The sequence below is a fragment of the Protopterus annectens genome, chromosome 9.part0 (genome assembly GCF_019279795.1).
Source record: "Protopterus annectens isolate FY-2018-M chromosome 9.part0, PAN1.0, whole genome shotgun sequence".
Taxonomy (NCBI): domain Eukaryota; kingdom Metazoa; phylum Chordata; order Ceratodontiformes; family Protopteridae; genus Protopterus; species Protopterus annectens.
This window is the reverse complement of record NC_056743.1, coordinates 383,729,539-383,748,821: the sequence shown is the minus strand read 5'-3', so window position 1 is coordinate 383,748,821 and position 19,283 is coordinate 383,729,539. Positions and strand designations below refer to the sequence as shown.

Genomic DNA, 19,283 nt, shown 5'->3' with positions numbered 1-19,283 from the left:
ATGCCTTCCACCTTTTACAGAGTACCATGCGAATGCCACATTTCCCATTCCCGCCAATTACCACATTCTGCTGCTCTTGACCTTTGTCTCCTGCAGTAGAATCACGTCACAGCCCCTCCCTCTCAGTACTACTCAACATCCTTCCTCTTCTAATAAGATTGTTCCAAGTCATAAATGTAACCGCTGCATCCTGCTGTCCTGCTATCCCTTTGCAACCAGCACCAGCACTGTGATGAGACACTCTTTCCAGGGCCATTTGCTGCTGCAGATTCTGAGACCCTTTGGTAAATCATGTGACACTTTCCAGCCCTCACAAGTACCTAGGCCTTGAGGTGCTTCATCAACTGTCAGGATGCTTCCTTGTACACCGGTTGCACCAGAAATTCACACTTTCTTCTTCAGTCATGTTACTACCTCTGCCCTCTAACCCTCCACAAACCATCATCCTCCAAATAGCACATTTCCAGGTTCAGACCATCGGTTAAAATTGAGATCTCCATTTTGATGTGTTTACAATGACCACGAGCTGCATGTAACACAGAGACATGGATGACAAGAAATTAACCTTGAGAGCAAAGCTCAAGAGTTGAATCTTGGCATCATTGCTGAGAATGCAAAATTAAAGGTTACTACTGGAGATGGAGACTCAATCAAAATTCTTTGTAGTGCATGGAGCTGTATCTGCTTGATATACTACTGGTTACAAAATGAGAAAAAAGACCATATTATTTTACTGGCTTTGAATGCTGGTAAATCCTTAGTGAGCACTGACAATACACAGTGCCTAGCATGAGACATATTAATAGTGGTTAGAAAGGTGCTTAACAATTGTTAAACACCTTCTTAAGCACAGGTCTTGCACTAGAGTAACACTTGACTTAGTTGCCTTTTTCTTGATATTGGAGCACTCCATCCACTACATAGAAGATTATGACTGGGTCACCAATTATAACAAACATATTATGTATTCAAGATGTAGATGCCAAGAAATCTGGTGTCAAGGTGAATCTTGGCATCCAAATATGTGTGCATTTTAGTAGACAGGAGTCAGAAACAAGTCCATTTCATGTCCTGTTGGTGCTAATTTCTGATCGGCGCTGTCTGCTTTTAGTGCAGACTCAATATTAACAGCATGTAAAGAGTGCTTAACAGTTGTTAAGCACCCTTGTAAGCATTGATAATGTTGGGTCTTACACAATAGCTGCACTGAACAAGAATATGATTTAGACAATGTTTGAATGTAATCTGGGCACTACATGCAGTACATAATTAGTTAAGGATGACTAACCTAGTGAAGCTGTTTGTGGGTCACAGGTTCCTTAAAGGAATATGGGTAGCATATATTAAAGTACTAATGTTGGACGTGCTAAAATTAAGAAAAGGTCTGTGAACCTGAAGTCTGTTAGCTGCACTCAGCACAGCAAGCAAGATCAAATGGAACATAATATGAACATAAAGTCAAGCCATGTCCAATTTACACCATGAGCCACAAAAACTGCCTCCATGAAGGAAACGGCAAGCATCAGTTCCATTCAATTGCATTGCTAAGGCAGTTAATTGCCAGAGACCAGTGATATAGATGTGTAGAAATTCATATCCCCCTAGCAGACAGCCCCATTTGTCAATAGATGATGCAAAGCAGTGGTAAACAAGTAATTCTGTAAAAGCTGTGTGCAGGCATATGAACCTGAATTTATGACTAGGCAGACTTGGCAGAATTTAACATAATCTGGTAACAATAAAGCCTTAAAAAGCAAATAAATAACAGTAAATGCTATGGAACAACTGGTCACCACACCTACAAGAGGGGTAAACATACTTGACCTGGTCATCACAAACATGGGGACTCTATGCTCTACACCAGAGGTACACCCCTCATTGGTAAGATCAGACCACAAATTAATCTTGCTGGACATCCACATCCCGACCCCACCACCACCCCAAAAAAACACAGTAAAAAACTTCTCCAAGGCTAATTTCACACTACTCAAAACCGAGGTGAAATCACTCAAAGCCCCCGGGGCAGTGGAAACTACGGCCCAAACAGCAGAGTCCTATATAAATGCATTCTGTGAACATCTTCAGGAATGCATGGATCATGCAATCCCAAATAAAACCAAGACCCAATCCTCCAAAGGCAGACATCCTGTCTGGTGGACCACAGCCATAAATAAACTATACAACAAAAGGAGAAAGCTACTGCAGGATAGAGCAAAATCCCTCAATAAGAAGGCATCACTGATCAGTACTAGCAAAAAACTACGGGCCCTCATAAAATCTTCCAAGGCCAGCTTCGAGAGAAAAATTGCACAAGACACTAAAGATAACCACAAGGCTTTCTTTAGTTATGTTAGAAACCTGGGTGGCTACTCCGAGATATGCTCGGAGTTGGTCCAAAATGACAAAAAATACACTGAACCCACAGACATTGCCAACATCCTGGCGGACAGGTTCAGTGCAAACCCCCCCCTTCCCCCCAAAGGAGCAATTATCTATCCCAGCAGAGAGTCGTCTCCCTGTCATCACAGATGCTCAGGTAGGAGCTGCCCACTCCAAAACAAAGAACGCAACATCAATGGGACCAAATGGTGTCCCGGGCTGCGTCCTACAGGAGCTCCAAGAGGAGCTAAAACCTCATATTAGGCTACTGTTCAATCTCAGCCTTTCTACAGGTTATGTACCCAAGGAATGGCGTACAGCAACAGTGGTCCCACTCCACAAAGGCGGAGCCTCAACGGACCCTGGGAACTATCGCCCCATAAGCCTGACTAGCCTAGTCTGCAAGGCCATGGAGCGGATCATCATGGGACTCATAACCAAAGACATTGGGGAACTACAGACACTAGATCCTACACAATTTGGCTTTGTTAAAGGCAGATCCTGCCTCTTGAATCTGGTAGACTTCTTCAAAACAGTCACCAAGGCCATAGATGAAGGGAAGGTAGTCCACACTGCCTACCTGGACCTCGCAAAAGCCTTTGACACCATATCTCACTCTGGCATAAGATAAGCTCTCCAGCCTAAATATCAACCCCTATGTCATAAGGTGGGTTGCAAACTGGCTCAAGGACAGAACCCACATGGTCAGAATTGCAGGAGCTATGTCAGACTCTAAACCTGTTACAAGTGGCGTCCCACAAGGCTCAGTTCTGGGACCGCTCTTGTTCTGTATATATTTTTCAGAGGTACAGGCCAACATGGGAGGACTATGGCTGACCAAGTTTGCAGACGACTGCAAACTGGGTGCCATAATCGACTCTCCAGCTGACACAGGCATCCTCTAAAAGGGTCTCACGGAGATGGACAACTGGTGCCAAATCCATGGCCTGAAACTAAACGCCAAGAAGTGTATAGTCATACCCTCTGGAAAAAACAAAGTGCCCACAAACTACCATATAGGTGGTAATCCATTAAGTACGGAGGAAGTAATTAGGGACCTGGGAACCCAAGTTGATAGTAATCTCCTTTGACAACCACGTTCCAAAGTGGTTAGAAAGACAGTCTATATAGCCCACCTCATCATGAAAGGGTTCACATCTAGATCCAAGGAGGTCATTGTGCCCCTTTACTTATCCCTCATCAGGCCCATAATTGAATACAATGCCCTGTTTGGGATCTACCTTACCCATCACCTGCAGCAACTGGAGAGACCACAAAAGTACCTCACCAAGAGGATCAAGGGTCTCAAACAGATGACCTATGCTGCTAGGTTAACGAAACTCAAGCTCTACTCAGTGGCATACTTCCTACTTAGAGGCGATCTGTGCCTGATTTATAAAGCCATGTCCAACCCAGAATTAATGGACATGCTCCACCTCAAAAAATCCAAATCCACTAGAGCTATGCGCTCAAGGGATTTGAATCTCAATACAGAAATTAATAGGACATGCTGGAGAGAGAGATTCTTGATGCAGAGGCTCCCAGTACTCTGGAGTAGAATCCCAGTCCATATCAGGCAGAGCCCCTCGCTGACTGTCTTCAAGAGAAATCTTGACGAGTGGATGGGAGACCGTATGTTCACTCCAGGGATTACTTCTGTGCCACTACTAGACAGAGACTCAATAAAGTAACCAAAAAAGGGCACAGTAAAATCCATTTTTTAAGGGGTGGCATAAGCCAAATACACTCTCTGGCTAGGCTGATAAATGCCCTAGGGCATATAGCCTAGTATCAACCTATGAACCTATCAACATAGCAGATGTAAGCAAACATACAAGTGGAGTGTAAATAATGTTTAACAAAATAAAATGGCTACAACATATCTACAAGGTGCATGTAAAAATGGTGGACAGAATCTGCTTTTTATATTTAAAGTATTATGCACATAAGCATGTGTAAATGCTTAAACTTAAATTATGAGACTAACTATTCTGCTTTGGGCTGTAGAAAACTTAGCAAGGCAGCCAGCTGCTGTCACCTTTCTTTTCTTGATTTGTGCCGCATTATATCTTGGTGGCCAGTGAGGTTCCTTTAGCATCCAGTGCTGCTTAGACATCTGGAATTCTACATATGGTTGTGGAGACCTTCAGGAAAAAAGGATGTGAAACAACTGAAAAGCATCCAAATGAAGACATTAAAGGTCATCCTGGGAAAGAGAATTTGAAAGCATTGTATTTGTGCGTTCTGAAAATAAGAGGATAGACAAGAGACTATGATACACATGTTCAGAATGATGCATGTAAAACACGTGAAGCAAAAGCATATAGGAAGAGGGAGATGCAGTCAGAGGCAACAGGAGGATACTCATTTTAATTGCAACCTGGGGAGGTGCTTTTTATTGAGAGATTAGTAGATCTTTGGAGTACTCTGTCTGAACTGGTGCTAGAAGACCATCAGGAAGGGTACAAGACAGAGTGGGGCAGACTGGACAGGCACACAATCTCCTTCACTAATTTCCTTAACTTGTGTAATGTAATCCAAAGAAAGGGATCTATCCAGCATCATGCGACTGAGATAAATCAAAAGATCCTTAACATGCTTGTTGAAGGCATCACACTGTGTATTAAATTATAGCTAATAAACCACATGGGGATATGAGTTAGGCTAGGATACAAGCAGGACAACCTCAAACGAGAGAGGCAGCTACACTTCAATGTACTGCACATGGAACCTAAATGCCCCAGGGCCATGATACATCACAGATGGATGCCACTGGCCACTAGTTTTATACATGACCAGGTGAACAGAAATAAACTTGTTGGGACTTGTTTTTTAGACCTGTCAGGACTTTTATTGTGGTTGTTATAAAGCAAGCACTTAATATTCTTTCTCACTATAGTGTCACTCATTGTGACCAGCTGGTTTTAGTAACCTGGATAGTAAGTGCTAATCTGCTAAGTGAAATAATTCAATCTCACCCCAGTTGATGCATGGCTTCCCTTAAGGCTTAGTATTAGACCTCTGTCTTATAATCAACGTCAGTGACATCAGAAGTCAGTGTGGACCTGCCAACCTAGTGCAGCATGCAAGTGATGCAGCTGTCTTTGCTTATATTAGTTTATCTTCACTCAATACCACCCTTCACTACAGCTTCACATCTCTGCAGCTGTGGGACTGCATCTCAATGCTGGAAAGACATTTGGTAGTAGATGTTTGTTATAAGTGACCCAGAGTTCCAATTCAGAGGATACTTTTTCAGATTTTAGGTAGTAATCTCCACTAAATTGCTAGCAGTTATCACTGATAAGCATCCCCCGTATGACGTTTGTGCTCATTCTTTCTTGAACAAAACCAATAAACAAAACAGTTGAAATCTTTACATGGTCAAGATTTTCCTTCTCCCCTGATGAAGATAAATCTCTGCAGTAATTTACTCACTTCCTTTGCAGTTTTACTCAGCAAATCTGCATGCTAACAATGACCACTTGTTCGCAAGAATGAATTTAAGATGCAACACATTGTCTGGATTTACTGCAGGTTATCACAGGGACGTACACTATTGTCTTTCAGTGGGTTACCCTGAACTGACATCATTTGAGCATCACTTTTCAGTTTTGCCCATAAATTGTTACACACACCTAAGTGTCTAGCATTGGCCAACACATTAATATGGCACAATACACTTCTAAAGACATGGCTGTGTGCTGTTCTGGAGAATACAGTGAACTGGTGGGGACATGGCTGTGTGCAGTTCTGGGGAATACAGTGCACTGTTGGGGGCATGGCTTTGTGCAGTTGTTGAGAATACAATGCACTGGTGGGAACATGACTGTGTGCAGTTGGGGAAAATACAATGCACTGGTGGGGATATGTCCCTAGGCAGTTCTGGAGAATGCAATACACTATGCACTGGTGGGGACATGGCTGTGTGCGGTTCTGGACAATACATTGCACTGGTGGGGACATGGCCATGTACAGTTGTGGAGAATACAATGCACTGGTGGGGACATGGCCATGTGCAATTGTGGAGAATACAATTCACTGGTGGGGGCATGGACGTGTGCACTTCTGGAGAATGCAATGCACTGGTGGCGACATGGCCGTGTGCAGTTCTGGGGAATGCAATGCACTGGTGGAGACATGGCCGTGTGCAGTTCTGGGGAATACAATGTACTGGTGGGTACATGGCCGTGTGCAGTTGTGGAGAAGACAATGCACTGGTGGAGACATGGCCATGTGCAGTTCTAGGGATTGTTCAGGGTCAAGTAAATTAAGCTGTTGGGCAAGGTGCAAAGAAAGACTACCAATATAGTTAAAGCAATCCACAGGAAGAGGTATTGAATAAAGAGAGTTGTGAATATCCGTGTTTCCTCAGGACCTGTAGAAAGAGATACTGCAGTGGTTTAATTCCAATTTAGTGACAGGCTGATGGCTGTTAATAACTGGCTTGACTTCTTTAGTGATGCAACATACAAAGCAGGTTAATTACTGTGAAAGTACCTTAGTGACCTATCAGATGAGAGTGTTTGCTTTTGCTAACCTGGCAGTATCATCATAATGAAGAACTGTGCTAGATTTCAGATATGGTGTTAGAGGGTGCAGACAGTATACATGATGTAAGGATTGTTTACCACTGTAACACAAGCACGTGTGTTTGCGGTGGTTGTCATATCTAACTCATGGCGACCATGTAGACAGTTATCAGATGATTTATTTGTTCAGATATTCTGTATTCAAAAATGGCAAGATGGAACCCACTGCAGTTTAAAAAATCAGCTGTGTTCCACTTCACCTTCAATGTAGGAGAACTGTGGGTGGTCTCACCAAATTTTCTGCACTTGTTCAGTGATACTTCTGTGAATCAACTATGGGTGTAGTCATCAGTTCAGCTTTGGCTAGCAGGATCTTCTGAGAATATTATTATTATAAAAACATCTTTTCAAACTTTTATTCCACTAACCTAGTGCCTCAGTCGTAGACCCTCTAGGGTTTAAACCATTGCATCAAAAACTACACTTTCCACAAAAAAACTAAAAAGAATTAAGGTCAGTTAAAAAGATCCAGTAAAATTCACAAAATATTTAAATTCTTTTCAATTAAGTTCCATATTTAGAAGTGTTGTGAATGAACGACGAATAAACTAAGCAACTGGAACAGGAACCCTCTTCACAAGTAAAATCAATAAATTTATTAGGCTTAAAGTGAGTTAAATTTCAATACACTTTTCGTCAAGGACGTGTACCTGACTTCATCAGTAGCTTGTAAACGGTGAAACACAGGCATTACATCAATTATATACCAATTCAATAATTGGCTGCATACTTTGACCTGTTGTTGATTAATTGTCAAGGTAACATGGTCAATTCGAAACTATGATTCTTTGTCACAATTCTCATCAAGCACAAAAGCAAAGACGGCAATTACATTAGTGTGTAAACAAACATATTCATAAACAGTATTTCATGACAATATTATTGTATAAAAAATGCATAAATAGTCCTAATATTCTGCATTCGCCAGGTAATAATTACCGAGCCTTTAAATGTTCACCCCTTAAAGTATCTGTACTACTTGTTGTTTGTAGTGCTAGTACTAAACCTAAAGTGTATATAGATTTTCAAATTGTTCGTATAAATTTTATTAATCAATTTACTGTATTAAAACCGTATTATACCTAATATTAAAACTTAATAAAAATGAAAGTAAAAATGGAAATTAGTGTTAAAATGTAAGTAAAAGGGTATGGGTATGTATACAAATGGGTCTACTTCTAAAGACCGAACCAACGATTCCCCGACACAGAAATCACCGACGCCAGAAAACCGACAACACACAAACCCGACAACGCGAAACACCGAACACCATAACACCGACACACTACACGTAAACAACACAGTACACTACAACACATATCCACTAGCCCTAACCCAAACCCTAACCCTAAGGTCCGACACTACCGCACACTCTCCCTACCTGCACCCTAACCCTAACTCACTTACACACCCCAACCCCAAGCTCTGACACTACCGCACACTCTCCCTACCTGCACCCTAACCCTAACTCACTTACACACCCAACCCCAAGCTCCGACACTACCGCACTCTCCCTACCTGCACCCTAACCCTAACTCACTTACACACCCCAAACCCCAAGCTCCGACACTACCGCACACTCACCTATCACACACCCTAACCCTACATCCCTGAGTATTGCACACTTACCTGTCCGCTCCCTACTCCTAAATCCCTCACTATCGCATACTTACCAGGTCGCGCTTACACATTCCCCTTGTCGGTCTTCCGTCTGTCGGGATTCGAGCGTGTCGGTCAACTGCGTTGTCGGTCGTTTCGTGTCAGTGATTTCACTGTCGGCGAATCGGCGTTTCGGTCATTAGAAGTAGACCCATACAAATATATAAGAATATTAGTATAGCCATTATTGTTACCCCATAACCATAAAGTGAATGCACCTTTAACTCATTAACCACTGGCATAGTCCCCTTTTATAATCCCCCTAAGTGAGTGGACATAAAGTCACTGTCGGTACTTAGCCAGTATAAGTCATAGATGGAAAATTTCAAGTTAAACAGACGCTAGTTGAACAAGCAAGATCAACTTGTTCACAACTAGAGGCAATAGTCCAAGTAACTGTGTACCAAATATACTTATGAAAATACTGTTTATGAATATGTTTGTTTACACACAAATGTAATTGCCGTCTTTGCTTTTGTGCTTGATGAGAATTGTGACAAAGAAACATAGTTTCGAATTGACCATGTTACCTTGACAATTAATCAACAACAGGTCAAAGTATGCAGCCAATTATTGAATTGGTATATAATTGATGTAATGCCTGTGTTTCACTGTTTACAAGCTTCTGATGAAGTCAGGTACACATCCTTGACGAAAAGTGTATTGAAATTTAATGCATTTTAAGCCTAATAAATTTATTGATTTTACTTGTGAAGAGGGTTCCTGTTCCAGTTGCTAAGTTCCATATTTAGACCACTGCATCTCAAAGTACCAGATTTAATTATTTGAGCTTTTTTCCCCAAAATATTTTTAATAGTAATCAAATCACAACCATCCAAACCATGATAAGGAACAGTAACCTGTAAACTATCCTATTGAATCTTAAAGTGAATTGCAAGAGTACTGTAATCAACACTTTTACTTGTATCCCCCAAGCGTTGCTGGAGGCTCTGTTTTTATTTCCTGTTTGTTTCTCCATTATATATATCAAATTGCAAGACCATCTGAGACCATATATAGCTGTCAGAAATGCAGCTAAATGTACCTGCTGCATTGAAATTCTTGCTATTTATACCTCAGTATTATTTATAACATGCTTGTATCAAATACATTTGCCACAAGGTATTCATAGGTTCATAGGTTCGTACTAGGCTAACTGCCCTTGCAAGTTATTTTAAGCCTAGCCAATTATCCCTTGTGAGACTCAAACCCTGCACCTTGTGTTTGTAAGGCAAACACCTTAACCATTAGTCTACCCTCCCAACCTGTGGGCCACAACATTCCTAATAAGTTCATCATCTAGCATTTCAAAATGGGTCTATATTGGATGATCGAACTTTCAAAAGTTCGAGTGTCATGTAGTCGACACCATATGATCGAGTTTTAGAAAGTTATAGCATTTTAATGGAGATCTCCGTACAGTGTAGTGCGATGTCAGAGTTGGTATATTTAAAGAGCGGGGGTGTAAGGGAGATTTCCCCCCTGCTTATAACGTTCAGGTAGGTTATTTGTGTTGTAGTTTATTTTTTTTATTAGATATTCAAACTTTTGAAAGTTCAGTCATATGGTGTCGACCATATGACAGTCGAAATTTTTAAAAGTTCAATTATCTAATATAGACCCTTTCAAAATTACTACTTACTATATAGTCAGATATACCTTAACTTTAAAAAAAGTCTTCTTCAGAGCTCCATCTTCACTAATATGCCATACTTTTTTAAAAATAGACTTTATACATTCTATAAATAAATCCTACTTCATAACATAATACATTGATGTTAAGTTGTCAATCTCGCCTTCATTCTTGCTGGATGGGGTTTGGAGCCGATCCTCGGCTCTGACTCGGCCAATACTAAAGCTCGAGAGCTAATTCCACCGGCTCGAGGCTCCCCTATATCCCACAATGCTAGGCGGTAACTACTCAGATCTCGTTTGCCGCTATAGCTGACGAGGTGCTTTTCTACCGGCTCAGGCAGGTGAATTAGAGTTTTTACCATATTAGGTATTTCTTAACCCCTTTTTGTCTCATACCATAACCTTTTAGTTTAATAGTTAGATAAATTGACCCCTGTTTTTTTTTCGGGTCTATATTCCCTTCCTTTCTACCCTTATCTTATAGGCCTTCGGCCCCTCCCTTCCCCCAGTCCTTTAGTGTGACTAAATTAGTTGTTTTTTAGTTAAGAGCTTGTGTGTGTGTGTGTGTGTATATTTGTGGCTAGTTAGCCTTAATAATTTAATAATTTTAATAATTTTTTCAGTAGAGCGTGTGTCTGTAGTGTGTTTGTGTTGTTGTCAGGCACTTCTTTTACGATGTCAAAAGACTCTAAGGTCTCAGGCTTCAAGAAGTGTGACTCGTGCTGTCAGAAAATGTCTCTGACAGATGGTCACACTTCTTGTGTGTATTGCCTGGGACCTTTGCACCTGCAGGACTCTTGTGCTGTTTGTCATGGTTTTAGCCCTAGAGTCCTGCAGGAACACAGAACAAATTAATCTTGCGGAGCTTATTAAAGCCTGAAGGCCCCCCGACTCAGTCTGTGTCGGGGAAGCCTTCTAAAACTTCCAAACAGTCGGCTCCGGTTTCAGAGTCGACTGCTCGAAAGATTGTTGGCTTCAACATCGGCCCCGGCCGGAGCCGATGTTTCCAAGCCTCATACTGTTACCTCGGCTCCGGCTGGAGCCAAGGCTGATAAAACTCCGTTGGCTTCGATACTCTTATCGGAGCCACAGTCTAGGAAGAGGTCCAGATCCCCCTCTATCGGCTCCGTGCATTCGGCGCCAGGATCCCCTCTTCTTTCTGAACGGAGCCATAAAACTCATTCCTCAAGGTCTTCCAGGTTATCTGACCACGATTTGCAAAGGGTAGTGAGTAGACTTCTCAAGTCCGAGGCACTGGTCCAAATGCTGCATAGGCCGACTCACCAGTCAGTGGCTATTTCCATTCCCCAATACATTCCTCCTCCGACTCCTTTGAGTTCGGAGCCAGGGCTTGTCGGAGCCATGACTGACGCATGACTGTCGGTGCGTCAGATCCGATACCTTCCCTTTCAGCTCCATCGTCTGCTCCGATCTCCTCCTTGGAGGGATCTCGGCACCGAGCTTCCCTCGTCGGCTCCGGGGGGCATTGGACCCTTGTCCAACCCCGCTCTCCCTCTCGGGGCTTCAGCGCTGGTGAGTTCGGCTCCGACATCGGCTTTGGAGCCATCCCTGTCGGTGTCGGGAGAGGTCCTTGTCTCTTCGGAGCGGGGGCCTCTGGCCTTGCCTGACAGGGGTGCCTTTGAGGTCATGCGGAGCGTGCTAGAACCAGGTTCTGCCCCACAGTCGGCTCCTTCAGCCCCCCCATCTACAGTGCCTGCGGTGATTTCTACTCACCCCCTTGTCTTAGACCGCAGAGAGCCAACTCCTCAAGTTTCCCCATTGGGAATTTCCTCCTCTTCCGAGGCCTCTCCTGACCCAATAGGAGATCCCCCAAGGAAGAGGCAGTGCAAGAGGAAGCACATTGACTCCCCTGAGTGTATCACCTCTGACACTGACTTGGAGGAATCCAAAGGTTCCCCTCGATCCCCCTCTGAGGATGTTTCCTTTGCTGACATCCTTGAGATCCTGAAACAGAGGGGGAATTGGCCAGCCCTTAACCCTTCGGAAGATGAGTCAGTGTATCTTGAGGCATTTGGCTCTCACCCTTCTACCTCCTGGGTGTCCCCTCCCTTTGACCCCCTTATGGAAGTGGTGGCAAGGAAGCCTTGGACGGCTCCTGATTCAGTGGAACCCACCCCGAGACCATCTAAATTTATTACTGCCCCTAGAGATAAAGATTTTTTATCCAAAGGTGTCCCTGTTGATGCCATGGTGGTGGCTGTGGCCACTAAGAAGGAGTTAGCTGATCCTTCGGTTCCTGTCCATCCTCCTAATAAGGAATCTAGGACCATGGACGGTACGGCAAGCGGATGTTCTCATCAGCGACCTTTTCAATGCATTCGCTGAATTACTTATGCCACTTCACTCGTCTCCAGAGAGATTTACTCAAGGATATGGGTGAACTGATAAAGGATCCTACAGCTGAGGGGTTCAAAGACACAATGAACTCCCAGTTGGCAACCCTGAATTCCATTGTTAACTCCTCCATGCGGCTGTTCTCATATGCTGCAGATGGGGCGAGTAGAGCTGCAAGCACAGGTGTTGCCTTACGACATCATGCCTGGATGCGGCTATGCAACTTTGCGGACCCTTTCAAGGCGTCCTTCACCAATTCTCCCTTTGATGGATCATCCTTGTTTGGTCCACAGGTGAAGGATACATTGACCAGGTGCGAGGTAGAAGGTAAGACTCTCTCTGCCGTAGGAGTCCGTTTTTCTACCCCTTCTAGACCCTATCCCAAAGGTCAGAGGGGAGGAAAGATGTGGTTCCGCAAACAATCCCAGGGAGTCTCATCTGACGCACAAGGCCGATTCCCCTCTAGAGGCAGAGGGGGGAATAATAATAGATGCCGCCCTAGAGGCAGAGGAGGTCCGCAAAACCAGGGTAGCAGAGAAATGTTCTCTGACAAACCCTTTCAGCATCCCTGAGGGGCTGCCCGGCTGTCCACCTTCGGAGACAGTCGGGGGAAGCTTATCCCTGTACCCAAAAACCTGGCTTTCCCTTACTCAAGACAAATGGGTACAGTCGATCATATCCGAGGGTTACAAAATTCCCTTTTCACATCCCATCCCAACCCAAAAGATCCCTTCCAGACGTTCCACCCAGTCTAAGGGAACAAGCAGCATTAGAAATTTCAAAGCTGTTATCAAAAAGAGCTATCCAATCAGTCCCAGCAGACCAGCAAGGATCCGGAATCTACTCCAAATTCTTTTTGGTACCAAAAAAAACAGGGGACTGGAGACCCATACTGGATCTCAGCTACTTAAACAAGTATGTCAGGAAAACAAAATTCCGGATGGTCACGCTACAGTCCATTCTACCCTTTTTGGGTCAGGACAATTGGATGTGCTCGATAGATCTTCAGGACGCGTACTACCACATCAAGATGAACAGACACTCTAGGAGATATCTCCGCTTCAGGCTGGGAGCCAGTCACTACCAGTTCAGGGCCCTGCCCTTTGGTCTCACTACAGCCCCCTGTGTGTTTACCAAATGCATGGCAGTGGTTGCGGCTCACTTGAGACGTCAAGGATTCCAGGTGTTTCCATATTTAGACGACTGGCTCCTTACCGCCACCACCAGACATCAGCTTCTTCTATCCAGGGACATCACCATCCAATCTTGCCAAGCTGTAGGCATTTCGATAAATTTCGAAAAATCTGCCTTGTCAATCTATTACCTTTATAGGCGCCACCTTAGACACACTCAATCTTTCAGCCAGACTCACAGAGCAGAGTGTGTCAGACATTCGGAACCAAGTTTCCCTTCTCTTACAATGCAGCAAAGTCAAAGCCAGACTAGTTTTGAAGGTGTTAGGACTCATGGCAGCAGCTATTCCCCTTCTCCCCTTAGCTCGCTTTCACATGAGGATCCTCCAATGGATGCTGTTTACTCAATGGTCCTTTCAACAGCTCCCGATGTCCCATACCATATTGATAACTCAATCATGCAAGAATCAACTGTCTTGGTGGATCACATCACCTCAACTTCTCCAAGGAAGACCCTTCACTCCCCCCCCCCCCAGTCGTCACGTTGACAACAGACGCCACCCTGATCGGGTGGGGGGGGGCATTATCAGGGCAGGACAGTCCAAGGCACGTGGCAACCTTTCGAGTGCCACTTGCACATAAACGTCTTGGAGATGAGAGCAGTGCTTTTAGCGTTGCAAGCCCTTCACGACTCTCTTCCCACTGGGACTATTGCAATTCAAACGGACAACATGTCCGTAGTGTGGTACATCAACAAACAAGGCGGAACCAGATCATACCCTTTATGTCGAGAGGCACTCAGACTTTGGCAATGGGCGATCTCTTCTCAGCGTTTTCTGATAGCAACGCACATTCCCGGGAAATCCAAGGTTATTGCAGACAAATTGAGCAGGGCAATTCTCATGCCCCACGAGTGGTCTCTAAAGAAATCAGTTCTAGAAGAAGTATTCCTAAGATGGGAACAGCCTTGCTGCGATCTTTTTGCTACTCCCCAAAACAGCAAGTGTCACGACTTCTTCACTCTCTTCCCGTTACCAGGCCATCCCACCAGAGACACTCTAGTCCACGATTGGCCCCGGGGACTTCTATATGCCTTTCCCCCCTTTCCACTGATATCTCAACTAATTCAGAAAGCCATCGCCTTGAGAGTGACAATGATCCTCATTGCCCCTTACTGGCCTTGACAGATATGGTTTCCCTTTCTTCATCGTTACCTTTTGGAGCAGCCTTGGCATCTGGACCCAGTACCAGATTTGATAACCCACCAATCGGGTCAGCTGCACCAATCTCTGCCTTCTCTAAACCTCACAGCGTGGTTTCTCCGATTCCAACCTTAGCCAGGCTTCCCTCAATATCTCGCTCGGTCCGAGATATCTTGATAGCCCCTCATAAATCTTCTACCCGGAAGATTTATAGTAGCAAATGGAAACGCTTCTCTTTTTGGGCAACATCGAAAAACATAGATCCCTTTACTGCACCTATCCAGTCTATTCTAGACTTTCTAGCAGAACTCTTTCATTTAGGATCATCTGCATCTACCATAAGAGTTCAATTGGCTGCCATATTAAATTTTCATGTTGGTGTTTCAGAGTCTAGCATCATGGCTCACAAACTCTGTAAAGCCTTTTTAAGGGGCGTATTCCTTCTCAAACCTCCAATCAAAGATCCCCCGCCTCAATGGGATTTGAACTTGGTTCTGGCATCCTTAATCCTTCCCCCCTTCGAACCGGCGGCTTCATGTTCTCTGAAGTTGCTTTCTTGGAAGACACTTTTTCTGGTAGCTATAACTTCAGCGAGAAGGGTATCTGAACTCCATGCTCTGTGCAGTCGTCCTCCTTACTTAGTTTTTCACAAAGATAGGGTATCCCTCCGTACTAATCCATCCTTTTTGCCTAAAGTTTCCTCTCAAACAAACCTAAACCAAATTATTGATCTCCCCGTCTTTTTCCCTAACTATTCAAACAGGTCAGAACAAAAGCTACATTTTTTGGATGTTCATCGCCAACTTAGATATTACTTAGACAGGACTAAACAATTCAGGAAATCTAATCAATTGTTTCTGTCATATGCGGAAGGGAAATTGGGCCTTCCAGTTACTAAAGTATCCCTCTCTAGATGGCTCACCTCTACAATTACCTTCATCTATGAGATCAGACATCAAAAACTACCCTCAAGGCCTAGAGCTCATTCAACTAGGGCATTAGCTACATCCGTAGCTTTTCAGGATAGGCTGCCAATAGATTCCATTTGTGCAGCAGTCACCTGGGCTTCTCCTCATACATTCATTTCACATTACAAATTGGACATGGTTTCCAGAAGCTGTGCCAGTTTTGTTTCCACTGTTCTCAAGAGTCTGTTCCGATAGGCCACCCGGGATAAGGTGCTAGGGACACGGTCCCATCCAGCAAGAATGAAGGCAAGATTGACAACTTAACATTAAGAAGTTATGTACCTACCATAACGTTCCATGTTAGTTGTCTTCTCGCATTCTTTCTTGCATCCCACCCTCCTTCCCCCAAGCCTGGACAGACCGACAGGAATTCAGTTTATGTTCTTCCTCTGGAAGTCGTCATTCCCACAAGTTCTTCCACCTCTTTTATCCTTTCTGAGGTCTGCGATACCTTTTTACGCAGATTCTTTTGAGGTGGGTTTCCCTACTCCATTTTATGGAGACTAGAGTTGCTTGGTATAGCTATCAAACGAGATCTGAGTACTTACCGCCTAGCATTGTGGGATATAGGGGAGCCTCGAGCCGGTGGAATTAGCTCTCGAGCTTTAGTATTGGCCGAGTCGGAGCCGAGGATCGGCTCCGAACCCCATCCAGCGAGAAAGAAGGCGAGAAGAAGACAACTAACATGGAACGTTATGGTAAGTACATAACTTCTAATTTCAACTTGTTTTGCCATCCTGTTCATATATATGTGTGCGTGTGTATATTTCTGATAATATGGTAATATGTTCACCTCTTTACTATGAATTCTTAGTGGTCATGTCCTTCATCAAGAAAGCAGCTGACTTGTAGAGATGGAGTTTGATTGACAGCACGGGTTTCAAATGAATTTGTTGGTGATTTGACACCACCATTCTTCTCTAGAATTAGAGTTTAGTTGTCTCATAGAAATGTGTAGAGCTAGATCCTTCCCACCTCATTCTAAGCACAGCACCATGCATGCCGAGCTACAGCCCTCCCACAGCATTTCAAACACAGCACCAGGCGTGCAGAGCTGGAGCCTTCTCACAGCATTCCAAGCACAGCACCAGGCGTGCAGAGCTGGAGCCTTCCCACAACATTCCAAGCACAGCACCAGGCATGCAGAGCTAGAGCCTTCCCACAGCATTCCAAGCACAGCACCAGGCGTGCAGAGCTGGAGCCTTCCCACAACATTCCAAGCACAGCACCAGGCATGCAGAGCTAGAGCCTTCCCACAGCATTCCAAGCACAGCACCAGGCGTGCAGAGCTGGAGCCTTCCCACAACATTCCAAGCACAGCACCAGGCGTGCAGAGCTGGAGCCTTCCCACAACATTCCAAGCACAGCACCAGGCATGCAGAGCTAGAGCCTTCCCACAGTATTCCAAGAACAGCACCAAGCATGCAGACATGCACATTAGGCAATATGCAAAGGGTAAAGTTAGTTTACAGTCCTACCTCTGTGCTTGCACTAATGGTCTGCCTTTGAAATCATCCCCTCCCCTTCAACCACTACCAGTGTGTCGCTGCTTTTAGGGAAAAAGGGGCTAAATACAAGCATGTTTTATTATGGAGCACTGTGTCTTCCATTCCCTACCCATACTTGTATTTCCCACCATAGGGGGAAGCATTATGCTATCCATTTTGTACATGAAGACAGGAACAAGTCCAAGAAGGAATCTTCCAAATACACATTGGCGAGCTTGGTAGAACATATACTCAAGGAATGTCTGCATGGTGGATCTGGAAGAGAGAAGGCATAAATCAAGTATATGGAGGCATTGTAAGCACCCCTCACCCCTAACAAACAGCAAATTAGCAATCAAAACATATTTCTAGGTGCCTTTTCCATCTACCCATAGATATCTGATAGCTGGTGCAAAGTATATTCCCATAGCTGAGTTAGTACCCTACAAAGGTATTGCTAAATGTAATATTCCATACCGACCTTCATTATCTTGTTGGTTATATGACTTTTGCCTTGTGTTTTTAACACTGGCTGTATTTATTCATCTTCATCCCCAAAATTTCTGGGAAAGCTGAAAGTATTCCATAAATCATCATTTTAAAATTCATTTGTATTTGCAGTTCTTATTGGGGCTACCATCTAATCTTTTATTAAGCACCACTGACAAAAAAGTTGTTGGTCAGTTGTAGCGTTCACCTGTACAAGCTGCCGTGTTCGCATCAGAACTCGTGTTCTGTGACAAGACCACATGACTGTGAAATGCATCTCCCCACACATTGACGGGATGTATATAGCAGCATGTCTGCTGGAGAGCGGTCTACCACTATAAATGCACACATTGTACCTTACAAAGTTTTTCTGTGTATGTAATCTGTTTGGCTCACAGCATCTGATCCACATGGACGACTTGCCTGAAGGCATTTTCGGTATTATCATTTAATTGTTGTAGTTTAAAGTTGCATTGATTTTGCTTTCTTTCAATGTTAACCATCTTTTGAGTATACTTACTTGTTCGTGTTACTTTCTCAGACTACTGCAACTGAAGTTTTGTTCTCTGAACTCAGATTCTGAGCAATGAAATAAAAAAGGAATGTTGTACTTGAGATCTTAAAAAAAACTGCTTTTATACTGCATTTGCCTGGAGGTGGAGCCATTTATAAGAAGACATTTTCCTGTTTTACAGTACCTTCAACACACCAGTCTACAATAGCATGAAGGGATTAAGCCCGACATCCACCCACCACCTTGTGCCAGACAGTCCAAGGGGGAATAAAGATGAAGATGACTTCGCCACCAACCACTTTGGGTATATGAAGTCCCCAACTTCTCCACGTAAGTTAGATTCAAATGGAAGTATCTTATTTTATGGGATTTAATATATTATGTTACATTTTAGGTATGTCAACCTATTCATTTCAAAAACATCCTACAGGAAATGTGCAGATTGTATTATTTCCCATATCTGTTATTTTTAATGCTCTTCTTTGTTAATGTCTAGAGATACTTTTTGTGATTTTTTTTTTCTGTATTTCGTCTGAGTAGTAATGAGCACATCAAAGCTTGAATTTTGGTGCCATTCTAAGGGGATCCAGTATCTGCCTGGGATTACATGATTGACAGACCTAGATGCTTTGCCAGAGATGGCCTGCATCTGTCAGCCCTGGCCTTCTGGATACTGGCCAAGGCTCTTGCCACCCCTATAGTGGCTTTTTTAGCCAGTGTTCCAAAGACCAAATTACCACCTTAACAGCTGCAGACAAATGCAATCTGAGGGTCATGCTGCTTAATGCTAGAAGTCTAAATCTCAAAAGGCGCTCGCTCGAAAAACTCCTTAAAATGGAGAGCATCGACATTTGTGCTGTAACAGAGACT

General features: G+C 43.7%; 1 protein-coding gene across 3 annotated transcripts in view; it reads left to right on the top strand.

Moving 5' to 3' along the window:
- SORBS3 (sorbin and SH3 domain containing 3) overlaps window positions 1-19,283 on the top strand; it is a 1,673,489-nt gene that overhangs the window by 1,221,085 nt on the left and 433,121 nt on the right. For all 3 annotated transcript variants that reach the window (XM_044082929.1, XM_044082928.1, XM_044082927.1), the window contains one exon: window positions 18,595-18,743. In XM_044082929.1, coding sequence (XP_043938864.1) covers window positions 18,595-18,743 — 149 coding nt within the window. The remainder of the gene's footprint in view (window positions 1-18,594; window positions 18,744-19,283) is intronic.